This window comes from Phyllobates terribilis, unplaced genomic scaffold, assembly GCF_046119375.1.
Source record: "Phyllobates terribilis strain yellow unplaced genomic scaffold, ASM4611937v1 Scaffold_3__8_contigs__length_932513732, whole genome shotgun sequence".
Classification (NCBI taxonomy): Eukaryota; Metazoa; Chordata; class Amphibia; order Anura; family Dendrobatidae; genus Phyllobates; species Phyllobates terribilis.
The window spans coordinates 908496132-908514095 of record NW_027362763.1 but is presented as its reverse complement, the minus strand read 5'-3'; the positions used below and the strand labels follow the sequence as shown (position 1 = coordinate 908514095).

Here is a 17964-nt window from a genome sequence, read left to right as displayed (position 1 = left end):
TCTTTGTATAACCGCCCCACACCACTGATTAGTAGCTTTCTATGTACATTGTATAGTGACAGGAAGCGTCTAATCATTGCTGGGGGCGCAGATGGACTAAAAGGCATTAGGGCAGCTTGGCTGCTAGTGATATTCCCATGCTGATAAAACACTGATTGTATTGAAACAGCAAAACACAGCCTAGTAAGCAATACATTACTGGAATCAGGGTCTCTGAGCCTACATGATGGTGCTCTCAGATTACATAGCAAAAACCTTTAGGCATAGATTCCCTTTTAAATACTATTTTTAATGTTCTTTTCTGCTGTTTCAGCCGTTCCCATTCACCTGCCTTAGGAGTGCACTCATTCTCTGGTATTCAGCGGTTTAATTTCTCCAGTTACACTCCATCACCAAAGAGATTGGGAACTTCCAATTCCCCCAACAGCACTTCTAGTGATTTCTTCTCTGCAGAAACAGAACCCATTGTCCCTGAACTCTGCATTGACCACCCCTGGACTGAGACCATTACAAACACAAGGTAAAGGGGCTTTAATTAATGGTTGTATGTGTGCACCAAGCTCCAGGAAATGTTATCTGACAATGTGTTAATCTTTACTGTTACCAGAGAAAAGAACTCTCAGGCTACAAAAGTATTTATCACCATAGACCTGTGCGGGCAAAAGTTCCTGTGCTTCCTTGTAGAGTCCCAGCATCAGCTCAGGTATGTCTCCAAAGCGGTGTCGTAGAACAGTAATTGCTCTTGTAAAGCTACTATGCTTATTAATAAAAAAAGATGCAGAAAGAGAGTGGTGCATAAGGACATGCCATAGCATTTCTGTATGTATACCTGTCTGAGCAGATGGCCACAACTGAGAATTGTAGGGCAAAGCGCAACCTGGCCTTAGGGTAATCTATAGCTGGCACTACGCTGTTGTAAATTATAGATGCTACATTTGAAGTGAGATGATTTAAACCTATTAAACCCTCCAAAATATCTACATTTGCATTGCACTGATTAACCTCTGTCATGGGAAAACTAACATTATTCACTTTACCTGTCAATGTTCACCTACAGTCTACTACAGGTATATTTCACTAAATTAGAATATCATCAAAAAGTTAATTTATTTCAGTTCTTCAATACAAAAAGTGAAACTCATATATTATATAGTCATTACACACAGAGGGATCTATTATATAGAGTCATTACACACAGAGGGATCTATTATATAGTCATTACACACAGAGTGATCTATTTCAAGTGTTTATTTCTGTTAATGTTGATGATTATGGCTTACAACCAATGAAAACACAAGTCATTATCTCAGTAAATTAAAATAATTAACATAAAACAATTGCAAAGGCTTCCTAAGCATCTAAAAATGTCCCTTAGTCTGTTTCAGTAGGCTCCACAATCATGCGGAAGACTGCTGACTTGACAGATGTCCAGAAGGCAGTCACTGACACACTCCACAAGGTCTCAGAGTTCCAATTTTCATTTGTAAATCAAGGTCCCAGAGTCTGGAGGGAGAGTGGAGAGGCCACAATCCAAGCTGCTTGAGGTCTAGTGTGAAGTTTCCACAATCAGTAATGGTTAGGGGAGCCATGTCATCTGGAGGTGTAGGTCCACGGTGTTTTATCAAGACCAAAGTCAGTGCAGCCGTCTACCAGGAAATTTTAGAGCACTTCATGTTTCCCTCTGCCGACAAGCTTTTTGTAGATGGAAATTTCATTCTCCAGGAGGACTTGGCACCTGTTCACACTGCCAAAAGTACCAATACCTGGTTTATAAACAGCAGTATCACTGTGCTTGATTGGCCAGCAAACTCGCCTGACCTTAACCCCATAGAGAATCTATCAGGTATTGTCAAGAGGAAGAGGAGAGACACTAGACCCAACAATGCAGACGAGCTGAAGGCTGCTATCAAAGCAACCTGGGCTTCCATAACACCTCAGCAGTGCCACAGGCTGATCGCCTCCATGCCACATTGCCGCATTGATGGAGTAATTGATACAAAAGGAGCCCCGACCAAGTATTGAGTGCATTTACTGAACATACATTTCAGTAGGACAACATTTCGGATTTTAAAAACATTTTTCAATCTGTTGTTATAAAGTATTCTAATTTACTGAGATAATGACTTTTGTGTTTTCATTGGCTGTAAGCCATAATCATCAACATTAACAGAAATAAACACTTGAAATAGATGACTCTGTGTGTAATGACTATATAATATGAGTTTCACTTTTTGAATTGAAGAACTGAAATAAATTAACTTTTTGATGATATTCTAATTCAGTGAGATGCACCTGTATATCCCACCCATACACTGGTGCCAATCAGTTTTTATTTTGGTAGGTAGGAAAAATAGTGCAAAGATTTAAGCAGAGGCCAAATTGAGATGCCTGGAAGACTGTCAAAGCATCTTCAAAACAGCCAGTCATATAGTGTTCTTAATGTGCAGTGTTTATTTACTACCAAAAGTACTCCAAGAAATTGCAACTAGATAATTGGCATCAAGGTAATTGGCACAGAGGGCCGATTGCGGTGAGTGGGGAGCGAAGACTGACCCGTCTAGCTCAGCTTCTTGTAGGAACTACTGTAACACACATGACTGAAATTGAATTCTGGCTTTGATAGAAAGGTGTCAGAACACAGTGATGTAGAACAGCCGACCACTTACGGTGCCCATGTGTCCGTCACTTATCTAAATAGATGGCACAAGGGGGTACACTATGGGATGAAGGAAAACCAATAAGGGGTAGTATAATAGTATGCCAGGAAAACCTCAGGTTCTGATATTCATGTTCAATATTAATTTGTCATGTACCACATGTATCCAAACATTGTTGTAGACCAAGTACTCAGCTTCATGGCAGAGGTGTTCCCTAAGAGAAGTGTTGTCTTTCAGTAAGTGACTGCCACTGCAATAGGCTTCCAGAACGGCCAGAGAAGACGATTCAGGGGAAACTCCACCGACATTTACCTGAAGAGTCTTCAGCTTCAGAACTGATGCGGTTACGCGGGTGTCTAAGACACCATGTACACATCCCCTTGGATATTAAGATCATGACTCATGTTGGGCCCATAGCCGGTCTGTCACTATTTTGCTGACAGGTGTAATATACTGCAGTGCACAAGTATTGCTGTGTACTGTATCGACAATCAAGTTCCTAGCAGTAAACCACCCTAGGAAAACATAAAAAAAGTAAATATTTTTTAAAAAAAATTCTGTAGTGAGAAATAAAAAGTTTGGGCATAGGATAAAACCTCCTTAAGGGTATGTGCACACGATGCAGAAATGAAGCAGAAAATTTCTGCATCATTTCTGCATCTCCCTGGCAGAAAAAACGCATGCAGATTGTGCATGCGTTTTTCCTGCAGAATACATGCGGATCCACATGCAGATTCACATGCGTTTCCGCATGCAGATTGACAAGCGCTTTCCAGGCGATGTTAGCATCACCTGGAAAGTGCTTGATAACTAGGTCACACTGTATAAATCCATGCAAACAGCATGGATTTATACAGTGTGAACCGAGAGAGTGTATATACTTACCTCCGATGGCCCGCGCTGTCCTGCTCACTCCGTTCTCCCGGCTGCCGGCAACTTTGAATTGAAAGACCTGCCGACGTCAGCGTCACGTGACCCGTCACATGACTCTGACGTCACCGCAGGTCCTACAACTCACTGCAAGTGCCGGGAACCAAGCGGGAGCGCTGCGCGGGCCGACAGATGGTAAGAATACATTTATTTTTTATTTTATTCTTCTTTTTACAGCTTTTTTAATGGTACCTGGGTGTGGATGAGACTCTCCTCTCCTCCACACCCGGGTACCATCCGCACATTAGAACGCACCAATTACGCAAGTACAAATGCTGTCTTGCGGAATTGGCGCGTTCTAATGCAAGTCAATGGCGGCGAAATCGCCGCGTTTCCGCAAAATTAATTGACATGCTGCGGATTTTTGACCGCAGCGTTAACGCTGCGGAAAAATCCGCATCATGGGCACAGCACATGCGGATTTCCATTGGGGAACATTGCTGCCCTTCTACCATGTGTTTTTCATGCGTTTCCGCGGCGTTTACGCAACTGCAAAAACGCCGCGGAAACGCATGAAATACGCATCGTGTGAACACAGCCTGAGACTTAAACCAAACTTGTGCAAATGTGTGAATGGTTGTGGCTGGTTACATGTTTTCCAGGATGGTGAAGTTTGAGGAGAGTAATGACAAGTCACAGCTCATCTTCGGCTCTATCTCCAATGTTTCAGCAAAGGATGCTGCACCAGTAGAGGTATGTGTTTGTCTTCATTTTTTGTGTCTGTCTAGTGTCTACTTGTGTTAGTTGACAAACAACCCTGACATGGCATATCACGTACAGGGAACAGTCTAGTCACCGTGCGCCTTCTTCTTTTTAATGGCAGCCAGTTATATATCAGTAACACAGGCTGTTACATACCGCTTCAGTCTGTCTCTCCTATCCTTCTAGCTGGGTGAAGTTGCAGGTCATAGAAATATCATGGAGATTTGCTTTACTTCATAGAGAGTGTGAGCCAGTGAAGCTTTATAACTAGCTAATCATTGTTTGGAGTCCCCTTCTATGCCTCTGCTGTCTTAAATTCAGCGGATTGGGGGATGTTCTTAGAAACAAGGAGGGATCTGATAAATGATTAATATCATCCTGTAGGTTATCCTTTGTAGCAGATTACATTACTGGAATACATAAATATTAACGTGAAAGCTTCTTTTTTTTTTTACCCCCATCAATCGTTCATGCGAAAATAAGAAACTTTGTAATATATTTCTTTACAGACATCTCGTTTTATCTCCTTTCGGACTGACCAATAATTCTCAAAATTCTTAATTCACAGGTAACATCTAGATTTAGTGAATATACAGTTAGGTCCAGAAATATTTGCACAGTGACACAAGTTGTGCCATTTTAGCTGTTTACCAAAACATATTCAAGATACATTTATAGAACCAATATGGGCTTATAGTGCAGACTCTCAGCTTTAACCCCTTTAAAGCCTATGACGTATTAATACACGTCTGTGCCCTGGGCTTTAAGAGCCTGACCCGTATTAAAACGTCATGGCGATCGCGCGCGCACACACATCTTGTGTGGGCGCGATCGCCGCCAGGTGTCAGCTGATTGTCACAGCTGACACCCGGTACTATGTGCAGGGAGCGGTCCCGCACCGCTCCCGGCACTTTAACCCTCGCAATGCTGCGATCGAAGTCGATCGCAGCATTGCGGTGGCTAAGGGGAGGTGATCGCAATACTCACCTCCTCTTCTGGCCTCCAGCGCTGTGTGCCGCGGCTTCCTGGATGTTGCCGTGACGACCCGGGTCACCAGACAGCAAGAAGATTTTTTGGTCATGCACAGTACATGACCAAACTATCTTCTCACTGTGCAGCGCTGACAGACTGCATGGCACAGGTATGGTGCTCCATCCCTATGCTATGCAGGCGATCAGAATAAAAAAAGGGAAAGTCCCATAGTGGGACAAAGTAAAAAAGTAAAAAAAACTTTCAGAAAGTGAAAAAAAAAATAATCCACCAAAAATATAATGTATGAAAAAAACAAACAAACAATAGAAGTACACATATTTGGTATCGCCGCGTCCGGAACGACCTCACCTATAAAATTGTCCCACTAATTAACCCCTTCAATGAACACGGTAAAAAAATAAAAAACGAAGCAAAAAACAATGCTTTATCATCATACTGCCAAACAAAACATGGAATAACACGCGATCAAAAATACGAATATAAATAAAAATGGTACCGCTGAAAACGTCATCTTGTCCCGCAAAAAACAAGCCGCTATATAGCTCCATCATCCGAAAAATCAAAAAGTTATAGCTCTCAGAATAAAGCGATGCAAAAAAATAATTTTTTCTATAAAATAGCTTTTATTGTGTAAAAAGACCAAAACATAGAAAAACGATATAAATGTGGTACCGCTGTAAATGTACTGACCCAAATAATAAAGCTGCCTTATCAATTTTACCACACGCGGAGCAGAATAAAAAATTTTAAAAAAACACAATTCCTGAATTGTTGTTTTTTGTTTATTCTGCCTCCCAAAAATCGGAATAGAAAGTGATAAAAAAATGTCACGTGCCTGAAAATGGCACCAATAAAAACGTCAACTCATCCCGCAAAAAACAAGCCGTCACATGACTGTCGGCCAAAATATGGAAGAATTATAGCTCTCAAAATATGGCGATGCAAAACTAGATTTTACAAAAAAATGCGTCTTTTAGTGTGTGACAGCTGTCAATCATAAAAACCCCATATGATTCTGGTATCTCTGTAATCACACCGACCCGAAGAATAAAGTAGTCTAATAACTTATACCGCACTAGGAGCGGCATAAAAAATAAATGCTAGGGTTGGGGTTAGGGTTGTTTTTTTTTTTTTAAAAAAAAAAAAAAAAAAAAAGATGACGATATGGCAACTAGTGTTTAAGCGCAAGTGCTCGTTATTTGAGTTTGCATCGGGTGCTCGGGTATGCATTGAGTATCGCGGGTGCTCGAGTGACATGCTCGGGTCTCCGCCCCATATGCTTCGCAGTCAAAAAAAACCTTGCAGGGATTGCCTGCCATGCACGAGCGATCCCCGCATGTTTTTTTTGGGGTGTCTAATAACTGTGAAACTTGCGAGCCTGGACTCGAGCATTTCACTTGAGCACCCGTGATACATGATGCATACCTGAGTACCCGATGCAAACTCAAGTAGTGAGCACTTGCGCTCAAGAGTAATGACAACTTATTCAATATGATGACCTAATGTTATCAAATTCTGTGTCGTACCTCTGGGTTCAAAATGTTCGCTATACCCCTTAATAAAATCCTTGAGGGGGTGTAGTTTCCAAAATGGGGTCACTTGTGGGGGGTTTCCACTATTTAGGCACATCAGGGGCTCTCCAAACGTGACATGGCATCCGCTCTCAATTCCAGCCGATTTTGCGTTCAAAAAGTCACACAGTGCTCCTTCCCTTCTGAACTCTGCCGTGCCCCCAAACACTGTATTTTCACCACATATGGGGTATTTGCTTGCCCAGGGGAAATTGCACAACAAATTTTGGGGTCCATTTTTTCCTGTTACCCCTGCGAAAATAAAAAAATTGTGTCTAAATTTTACTTTTTTCACAAAAATGTTAATGTTAATGAGAAATCGCTGGTCAAATTTTAACCCTTATAGCTCCCCAATGAAAAAAAAATTTGGTTCCAAAATTGTGCTGATGTAAAGTAGACATGTGGGAAATGTTATTTATTAACTATTTTGTGTGACATATCGCTCTGATTTAAGGGCATAAAAATTCAAATTTTGAAAATTGCAAAATTTTCAAAATTTTCGCCAAATTTCTGATTTTTTCACAAATAAACGCAAGTGATATCGAAGAAATTTTACCACAATCATGAAGTACAATATGTCACGAAAAAACAGTCTCAGAATCAGGGGGATCCGTTGAAGCGTTCCAGAGTAATTACTTCATAAAGTGACAGTGGTCAGAATTGTAAAAATTGGCCTGGTCATTAACGTGCAAACCACGTTGGGTTGTAAAGGGGTTAATTGTAGGGTATTCACATAATTTGAAAATGAAAAAATGAATGCTCAGGGCTCTAATATAGCGCTGCCAAGAAAACGCTTAGTTGGTTTTTCCATCTCCAATTCTTGGCAGCACGCTTAATTGGAGTCCTGAGCATTCATTTTTTTTCATTCTCCGTGTTTCATCTGGATTTGTGGGATCCAGCGGGCGGAGCTGCAGCCAGCGGAGAGGTGTTTCCTGCGATTATCAGTGTTGTGCTTGACGCCGCACAACCAGTTCAGGTGAGCACCAACTTCCACCGCTATTGATTCATTCCATTGACCTGTTTCAAGGAGTGCTTTCTATTTTTTGTTTTTCTCCCACAACCTAATTTGAGTAAAGGTTTAGGAATTACATGGCTTCCAATGGCACTGGGTCAATAGTGTTTATTGATGATGAGACAGAAGCAGCCGGATGAATTCTGCAGTGTTCAGAGCCATACTTTCTGCTCATATTTAGCCAAATGCAACAAGGTTGATTGATTGGACAGTGTTTCAGAGTGCAAATGGACAATGACCCAAAACATACTGCGAAAGCAACCTTGGAGTTTTTTTTTTTTAAGGCAAAGTAGTAGAATATTCTGCAACAGCCGAGTCATTCACCAGATCTCAACCCCATCAAGCATGCATTTCATATGCCTAAAGGGGTATTCCCATACCAAGATCCTTTTCCAATATGTAGAAGGTGTAATAATAATAATATTAGAAAATACCTCCAGTTAGAAATGTAGTATAGTTCTTCTGATTCACTGTCTCTTTCCTCATGTGCAGGGCATTGTAGGACCTTAGGTATCCATGGTTACAACCACTGATCTAGTGACAGCTAGTAGTTAGTTGTTCTTGGTTGTAACCATGGATACCTAAGATCCTATAATAATCGTTATTTTTTATATAGCACCAACATATTCCACAGCACTTTACATACATTATCATTGCTGTCCCCATTGGGGCTCACAATCTAAATTCCCTATCAGTATGTCTTTGGAGTGTGAGAGGAAACCCGAGACCCCGGAGGAAACCCACGCAAATACGGGGAGAACATATAAACTCCTTGCAGATGTTGTCCTTGGTGGGCTTTTGAACCCAGGACCCCAGTGCTGCAATACTGCAGTGCTAACCACTGAGCCACTGTGCTTCTCCATATGCCCTTCACATGATTAGACATGAAGAGACATAGCGAATCAGAAAGAACTATACTAAATTTCTAATTGGAGGTATTTTCTAATATTATTATTATTACACCTACTACATATTGGAATAGGATCTTGGAGATGGGAATACCCCTTTAAGACAAAATGTGAAGCAGAAAGACCAGCAAACAAGCAACATCTGAAGTCAGCTGCAGTAAAGGCCTGGTAAAGCATTGCAAACCCACCTTTTGGTGACGTCCATTGCTTCCAGACTTGATGCAGTTATTGCCTACAAAGGATTCTTTACCAAGTATTTAAAATTAACGTTTTCTTTATGGTAAATAATGGTTGCAATTCCTAAACGTTTCAAAAGATATTTTTGTTCAACCCCTTTAATTAAGCCTGAAAGTCAACACTTCAATTGCATTTCAGTTGTTTCATTTTAAATCAAACACGGTGGCATGCAGAGCCCAAATCACTGCTAAATATTTCTGCACCTAAATGGAGATTTTCCCATGACTGAGATGGGAGATGACAGTTGGTGGTCATAAAGTTCTTTGGAGAACTACAACTGTCAATTCAGGAGAACTTGTAGCAGGATGTCTGGGTCTGCCTTTAGCTTTCCGCCCCCTCCGCATAATTTTAAAAGTACCAATTGTCATTTCCTATCTCAGTAATGTTAAAAAAAAAAAAAAAAAAAAACGGTGTTCCCTGAATACAGATTTTCCAAATTTTAAGTATGAAATGAGATTCAATGAAAAGTCCAGGAGGAGAGCGAAGCAAATTTCACTGATAGAATATATTACAAAGTTGCTTAGTTACATGTGCATTATAGATTTATGAAATAAACTATTTACATTAAATGCTTTATGCTTCACTTAATGTTTTAATTCTACTTTCTCATTTTTAGAGTGTTAACACAATGGTGGTGTTGGAGATAAATGGGAATTTGATTCTGTACACTGGTGTTGTAAAGGTAAGTGCTATCTATCGATGATAAATTGTGCTGTAACATTAACCCTTTTCTGAGTTGAGGCGTAATAATACGTCCCTGTGCCCTGGGCCTTAATTACCAGGTACATATTATTACGTCTCTATGATCGCTGCCAGGTGTCAGCTGATTCTGACAGCTGACACCCGACAATTAGTGCCAGGAGTGGTGCCTGCACCGTTTCCGGCGCTTTAACCCCTAAATTCTGTGATCGCTGCATTTAGCAAGCAAGCAGAGGGACAAAAGCCCCTCTGTTCTTGGATCGGAGACCCTGCGATGTCATCGTAGGGTCCCAATCATTGCCATGGTGACCTGATGTTGACATGATGACATGCAGGCACTAGCAAGGTACTTTAATCATGCGCAGTGCATGATCTAACTATCTTGTGTCTGCAGGGCTGACCGCTATAAGGTATAGCAGACTGCAGAAAGTGAAAGTCCATAGTGGGACTAGGTAAAAAAGTGAAAAAAAGTTGTACATTTTTTTTTATCATTTTTCGGCTGAATACAGCCTTTTTTCAAGCAAAAAATTTTTGTTTGAAAAAGGCTGTATTCAGCCGAAACGTTGCCACAGCTCTTGCTGAGCTAATAAATCATCTATTTTTGGAGTGCTGTTTCTACTATTTTTTTTCATATGTAAGAAGGTTTGGTATTTACCTGGAGGACGGGCACCCACCCATTTACAAGTTGTCTGCTTGTGCTGCTCTTTTTCTTTATATATATATATATATATATATATATATATATATATATATATATATATATATATATATATATATATATATATATATATATATATATATATATATATATATATATATATATATATATATATATTTATATTTTATTTGTACCCATAAATAAATATTATGGAAAAAAACAATAAATGTACACATATTTGTGTATTTCGCACAGTCAACAGGCAACCCTGGAACACCAGCCTAACCAAAGAACTGCGACGGGCCTCCAGGGTTGCTGAGTGTAGATGGAAAAGGTCCCACTCCAATGAGCACTTCATCACATTCATACAGTCCTTTACTACCTTTAAGTCCACACTCACTGCAGCAAAACAAACATATTTCTCAGCTCTCATATTCTCCGTCTCATAACCTTAAACAGCTATTCAACACCTTGAATTCTCTCCTCCGCCCCCCCAGCGCCTCCTCCCTCTCCTCTCAGCCGAAGACTTTGCCTCATTCTTCAAGCAGAAGATTGACACCATCAGACAAAGCTTTTGCCTGAAGTCCCCCCAGCCCCTCCTCACACTTACTCAATCCTCCTCCTCTAAAACCCGCTTCTCCACCATTACGAAAGATCAACTTTCCTCTTTACTCTCCAAATCACACCTCACCACCTGTGAACTTGACCCAATCCCGTCCCAACTCATCCCCAACCTTACCACTATCTTCATCCCAACCTTAACCCACCTTTTCAACCTGTCACTAACAACTGGTATCTTCCGATCATGCTTCAAACATTCTTCGATCACACCCATCCTCAAAAAGCCCTCCTTTGATCAATCTTCTCTGACTATCTATTGCTCCATATCACTTCTCCCTTTATTCCTCAAAACTACTGGAACATGTTCACTTTGAACTGTCCTCCCACCTCTCTTGCTGCTCTCTCTTTGACCGCCTCCAATCTGGCTTCCGACCGCACCATTCTACAGAAACTGCCCTGACTAAAGTCACCAATGACCTACTAACCGCCAAATCCAAGCGACACTACTGTCATTCTTTTCCTAGACCTGTCATCTGCCTTCGACACAGTGGACCATTCCCTCTTACTACAGACTCTCTCATCTCTCAGCATCACAGACTTGGCCCTGTCTTGGATCTCTTCATACCTAACAGACAGGACATTCAGTGTCTCCCACTCACACACCACCTCCTCATCTCGCCCCCTATCTGTTGGTGTCCCCCAAAGCTCAGTTCTAGGACCCCTGCTCTTCTCCATCTACACCTTTGGCCTGGGACAGCTCATAGTCTCACAGCTTTCAGTATCCCCTCTATACTGATGACACACAGATCTACCTTTCTGGACCCGACATCTCCTCCCTACTAACCAAAATCCCACAATGTCTGTCCACTGTTTCATCCTTCTCTGCTAGATTTCTAAAACTTAACATGGATAAAACTGAATTCATCATCTTTCCACCATCTCATTCATCCCCTCCACCTGACCTATCTATCAACGTCAATGGCTGTTCACTCTCCCCAGTCCCGCAAGCTTGCTGCATTGGAGTGACCCTGGTCTCTGATCTCTCCTTCAAACCACATATCCAAGCCCTTTCCACTTCCTGCCAACGTCCAACTCAAAAATATCTCCCGGATCCGCACATTCCTCAACCACGAATCTGCAAAAACACTAGTGCACGCCCTCATTATCTCCCTCCTCGACTACTGCAACCTCCTGCTCTGCGACCTCCCTTCCAACACTCTTGCACCCCTCCAATCTATCCTAAACTCTGCTGCCCGACTAATCCACCTGTCCCCCCGCTATTCCCCGGCCTCTCCTCTCTATCAATCTCTTCACTGGCTCCCCATTACCCAGAGACTCCAGTTCAAAACCTTAACCATGGCATACAAATCCATTCACAACCTGTCTCCTCCATATATCTGTGACCTAGTCTCCCGATACATACCTGCACGCAACCTCCGATCTTCATAAGATCTCCTTCTCTACTCCCATCTTATCTCCTCTTTCCACAATCGCATACAAGATTTCTCCTGGGCATCCCCCCCCTAATCTGGAACCTTTCTACCCCAACATATCAGACTCTCGCCTACCGTGGAAACCTTCAAATGGAACCTGAAGACCCACCTCTTCCAACAAGCCTACAACCTGCAGTAACCATTGCTCCACCATACCGCTGCACAACCAGCTCTACTCTCGCCTAATGTATTCTCACCCATCTCTTGTAGACTGTGAGCGCTCGCGGGCAGGGTCCTCGCTCCCCCTCCTGTACCAGTCGCCGTCACGTTTTGTTCAAGATTATTGTAATTGTTTTTGTATGTATACCCCTTATTCACATGTAAAGCGCCATGGAATAAATGGGGCTATAATAATAATAATAATATTTGGTATCGCTGCATCCGGAATGACCTGACCTATGAAACTGTTCCACTAGTTAATCCCTTTAGTGAACACTGTAAAAAAAAAAAAACAGTTCTTTATCATACCGCCGAACAAAAAGTGGCATAAAACACGATCAAAAAGACGAATGTACATAAAGATGGCACTGCTGAAAATGTCATCTTGTCCCGCAAAAATCAAGCCACCATACAGACGAGACTGCACGTCACAGGGTACTGTGACGTACAGGGGAGGGGGAACATTGAAATTCACTAAGTAGGCGGGGATTTCTTCCCATCTCCTGGCCTGCCAGCATAAGAAAACAGATTTAATAAAATGACATTTCAAAGCAACCAAACCTGTAATATGAGGCATACTGGCATGTATAGATTTACATTTCTATCACCTGTATGCCCATATTAGAGGTCAGATAAGTCCCAGTGGGGTGACAGGTTCCTTTTAAATATAGAGAGCGGGTGGACGCCTATCCGAAGCTTTGCTTGGCACTTCTTTTAATTGCTTCTGGATTTTTCACATAAGTTTAGTTTAGTCTTAGTTTGATGTACTCTGTTACCCAAGTTGTGCTCTATTGAAGCTTTTCCCTGAAACTCACGCATAATCTTCTGCTGTATCACAATAAACTGGAGGATCTTACTGGTTCTCTCTGATATTGAATTTTGTGTTTTTCTGTTTATCAGTGTCACCAAAAGATTTATAATAATATAATTTATTCTTTATGCCAAAGGTAGGAAAGATTTTCATTCAGGGACTGCCTGCACCATCTCTCAGCATGTCAAATCCAATGCCTCGACCGAGCACTCCTTTAGAGAGCATCAGCACCCCTACAAAACCACTGAGCAAGCATTTGGTCCCAATGGACGAAGTGGTAAGAGTATTTGATCTGTATTATTCTCTCTGCTACATTATATCACTGTTGGCATAAGCAACGCTGCTACTGCAGGTTTTATAGAACAATGTAAACTTAACTTGAATAAGTCATACTTGTGTATAATAATGAAAGTACTAAAGTTAAGGGTGTATGAATACACTTATCTGTCTAGCCACACAAGTTAAGTGGTTGTTCGGTCACATTTTGAAAACTTATCCATCAATGTCAGATCAGTGGGAGAATCAACAACAGTCACCCTCAATGATAAGCTACTAGCAGCCCTTCTGGATGTAAAAATTGAACACCAAGTGTAGTGGCTGTTGTCAGGTGCTGCGGAACAACTCCTATTCAGAATAGTTAGGCTATGTTCACACTTAAAGTACTAGCAAAAACTATAAAACTTTAGAAATCTCATACACTTTTCTCCTGACTGAATTGGAAAACTGCTGTGTTTTTGAAAACTGCAGCATGTAAATTTTGTTTTTTCACCCATAAAAAGCATTGAGTAAATGCCAAAATGCAGCAAAAGCACTGCTACCAATTGTTGCGGCATTTTTGGTAAAATAACACAGGTACAGCAGGATGGGAAACTCATTTATTTTTGGCTCCCTCCCCCCCCAAGTTTAAACCTTAATGTCTTCACATGAGCATTGTCCTCAATGCCCTACCAGTGTGTGAAAACATTGCTGGACCAATTCACTGCCCTACCAATATGTAACAGTAAACAATGCCCGACCAACTCCATGCCCTACCAATGTGTGAAAGTAAACAATGCAACATCAATTCTACTCCCCCTCCCCCCTTACACACTTTTTTCTTTTAAAATTGTGTATTTTTTTCATATGCAAATTGCCTCTTCAGAGAAAAAGAGGACTTGAACTCTATAGCGCCACCTATTGGAAGCAGCAATCCTACAAGTCACAATCAACCCTTTAACGAGTCGTGCAATGTAACTTCGGATCATGAACTAATGTATCCTTAGAGTGGAAGCAAAGCAGAACTTTGGGATCCTGGAAAACGCAGCAAAACCTGCTTTTTGGCTGCAGCTTTTTTACTGTCAAGATCACGTTTTGACTGCAGAAAAAAACGCAGCAAAACAGCAAGATGTGAACATAGCCTAAATTTTGCTGCTACCCTGCAGATGATGCTACACACTGAGTGGAGTTGCACAGTGCAGCTGGAGCGTTGAGGGTGCTGGATGTCGGACCCACACTGATTAATGACTTATCCTAAGGATAGATCATCAATATCTTGTGACCAGATCAACCCAATTAAAGTATTTTTAACTATAGCATTCCATTTTGTTCTTTGTTATGTTGCATAATATATGGAATACCAATATATTAGTTTTTTTTTCTTTTCTTCCATTTCAGGCAGGAATTCTTTCCCCAGTACCCGAACTTCGGGATTCCAGCAGAATCAATGAGTCTAATTATATTGATGACTGCAGTTTTCATCAGTTTGGAATTTATATACATTCTGTCCGAGATCCTGTGCACAACAGATTAACTCTGGTGGGTAATCTGATTTGCCTAATGGATATTATAGTATACATCATCATACAGACATTTGGCCACAGACCATTATATTCTTATATTCTGAACCCCTGATCCAGAAAATGTCCATTTTAACTTCGCTTTCCTGATTTTGTGAGCTTTATATGTACACCAAAAGATGCTATACACTGTGTGCAGAATTATTAGGCAAGTTGTATTTTAGAGGATTATTTTTATTATTGATCAACAACTATGTTCTCAATCAACCCCAAAGACTCATAAATATCCAAGCTTAATATTTTTGGAAGTTGGAGTTGTTTTTTTTTTGGATTTGGCTATCTTAGGAGGATATCTGTTTGTGCAGGTAACTATTACTGTGCAGAATTATTAGGCAACTTAATAAAAACCAAATATAATCCCATCTCACTTGTTTATTTTCACCAGGTAAACCAATATCGGTGCACAAAATTTAGAAATAAACATTTCTGACATGCAAAAACCAAAACCAAAAAAATTAGTGATCAATATAGCCACCTTTCTTTATGATGACACTCAACAGCCTTCCATCCATAGATTCTGTCAGTTGCTTGATCTGTTTTCGATCAACATTGCATGCAGCAGCCACCACAGCCTCCCAGACACTGTTCCAAGAGGTGTACTGTTTTCCCTCCCTGTAGATCTCACATTTTATGATGTACCACAGGTTCTCTATGGGGTTCAGATCAGGTGAACAAGGGGGCCATGTCATTATTTTTTCTTCTTTTAGACCTTTACTGGCCAGCCACGCTTTGGAGTAGTTGGATGCATGTGATGGAGCATTGTCCTGCATGAAAATCATGTTTTTCTTGAACGATACCGACTTTTTCCTGTACCACTGCTTGAAGAAGTTGTCTTCCAGAAACTGGCAGTAGGTCTGGGAGTTGAGCTTCACTCCATCCTCAACCCGAAAAGGTCCCACAAGTTCATCATTGATGATACCAGCTCATACCAGTACCCCACCTCCACCTTGCTGGCGTCTGAGTCGGAGTGGAGCTCTCTGTCCTTTATTGATCCGGCCTCTGGCCCATCCGTCTGGCCCATCAAGAATCACTCTCATTTCATCAGTCCATAAAACCTTTGAAAAATCAGTCTTAAGATATTTCTTGGCCCATTCTTGACGTTTTATCTTATGTTTCTTGTACAAAGGTGGTTGTTTTTCAGCCTTCCTTACCTTGGCCATGTCCCTGAGTATTGCACACCTTGTGCTTTTTGATACTCCAGTAACGTTGCAGCTCTGAAATATGGCAAAACTGGTGGCGAATGGCATCTTGGCAGCTTCACGCTTGATTTTCCTCAATTCATGGGCAGTTATTTTGTGCCTTTTTTGGCCAACACGCTTCTTGCGACCCTGTTGGCTATTTGCCATGAAACGCTTGATTGTTCGGTGATCACTCTTCAAAAGTATGGAAGTTTCAAGACTGCTGCATCCCTCTGCAAGACATCTCACAATTTTGGACTTTTCAGAGCCCGTCAAATCTCTCTTCTGACCCATTTTGCCAAAGGAAAGGAAGTTGCCTAATAATTAAGCACACCTTATATAGGGTGTTGATGTCATTAGACAACACCCCTCCTCATTGTAGAGATGCACCAGATTTACTTAATTGGTAGTTGGCTCCCAAGCCTATGCAGCTTGGAGTAGGACAACATGTATAAAAAGTATCAAAGTGATCAAAATACGCATTTTGCCTAATAATTCGGCACACAGTGTAAAGATTGTTTTATCCACTTCCTGATAAAGACTGTAAAAGTACGGTGGATGCCTGATAGGCTTGTATGGAGCAAGTGCTGGATCTTGTCCTGCAACTTTCACAGTGGTTGCTGGCTCTGTTATACCGCCGACACCTGCCTTTGACATACTAAAGCATTGCAGTATATTGTGCAAGCACAGGTTCACTTGCCCCGGTGGGTGGGAAAGAGTGCTATAAATTAATTGAAAAAAAAACCTAAAAGTTAAAATCACTTGGCCTATCTTTTCCAATCTAAATACAAAAAAAGCATTTATTTGGTATCACCGCATCTGTAAAAGTCCGATCTTTCAAAACATCAAATTATCTAACCCATATAGTAAATGCCATAAGCAGAAAAAAAAATGCCTGAATTTATGGTTTTCCAACCTCCCCTAATTAAATCAAGGCCTATCTGTAGGCCAGTACTTGGTGTGTCAATATGAATTTCCATTAAAGGGGTTGTACACTACTATTTAAAATATGCCAAAGCGTTTTTATGATGAAAAGCAGCTTCTTTGTAATTACCTCCCTCTGCCTTTTCTGCCTGTGAGCGGCGCCATCACTGGCCTCTCACAGGCATCACGTGACCCCCCGCTGACGTCCCGTCTATTGAGGCGTGACTCAGCGCTGGGGTCCCCGCGGTGGCTGCAGGGTTGTGGGCAGGGTTACCCCCACCGCGTCACACCCAGCATCCACCGTGCGCTTTCCCAATGAATGGGGAGAGGGAGATCGCGCAGTGGATGCTGGGTATGACGCGCAGGATAACCCCGCCCACAACCCTGCAGCTATCATGGAAAAGAGAGGTCAGCGGATGTCAGAGCCGGCTGCAGCCGGGGGTCACGTGATGCCTGTGAGAGGCCAGTGATGGCGCCGCTCACAGGCAGAAACAGCACCAGGAGGTAATTACAAAGAAGCTGCTTTTCATCATAAAAACGCTTTGGCATATTTTACATAGTAGTGGACAACCCGTTTAAAGTTTTTTTTTACCCTCTTTAGTACTGGCAAAGCCGTTTTTACTTGATCTGGAGAAT

At 41.5% G+C, this 17964-nt stretch overlaps 1 protein-coding gene across 2 annotated transcripts in view; it reads left to right on the top strand.

The window, feature by feature from the left end:
- The window catches only part of ANAPC1 (anaphase promoting complex subunit 1), a 186128-nt gene that overhangs the window by 41610 nt on the left and 126554 nt on the right, over positions 1 to 17964 (top strand). For both annotated transcript variants that reach the window (XM_073672779.1, XM_073672780.1), the window contains exons 9-14: positions 314 to 520; positions 608 to 703; positions 4190 to 4280; positions 9627 to 9692; positions 13528 to 13668; positions 15045 to 15185. In XM_073672779.1, the coding sequence (XP_073528880.1) occupies positions 314 to 520; positions 608 to 703; positions 4190 to 4280; positions 9627 to 9692; positions 13528 to 13668; positions 15045 to 15185 (742 nt within the window). The remainder of the gene's footprint in view (positions 1 to 313; positions 521 to 607; positions 704 to 4189; positions 4281 to 9626; positions 9693 to 13527; positions 13669 to 15044; positions 15186 to 17964) is intronic.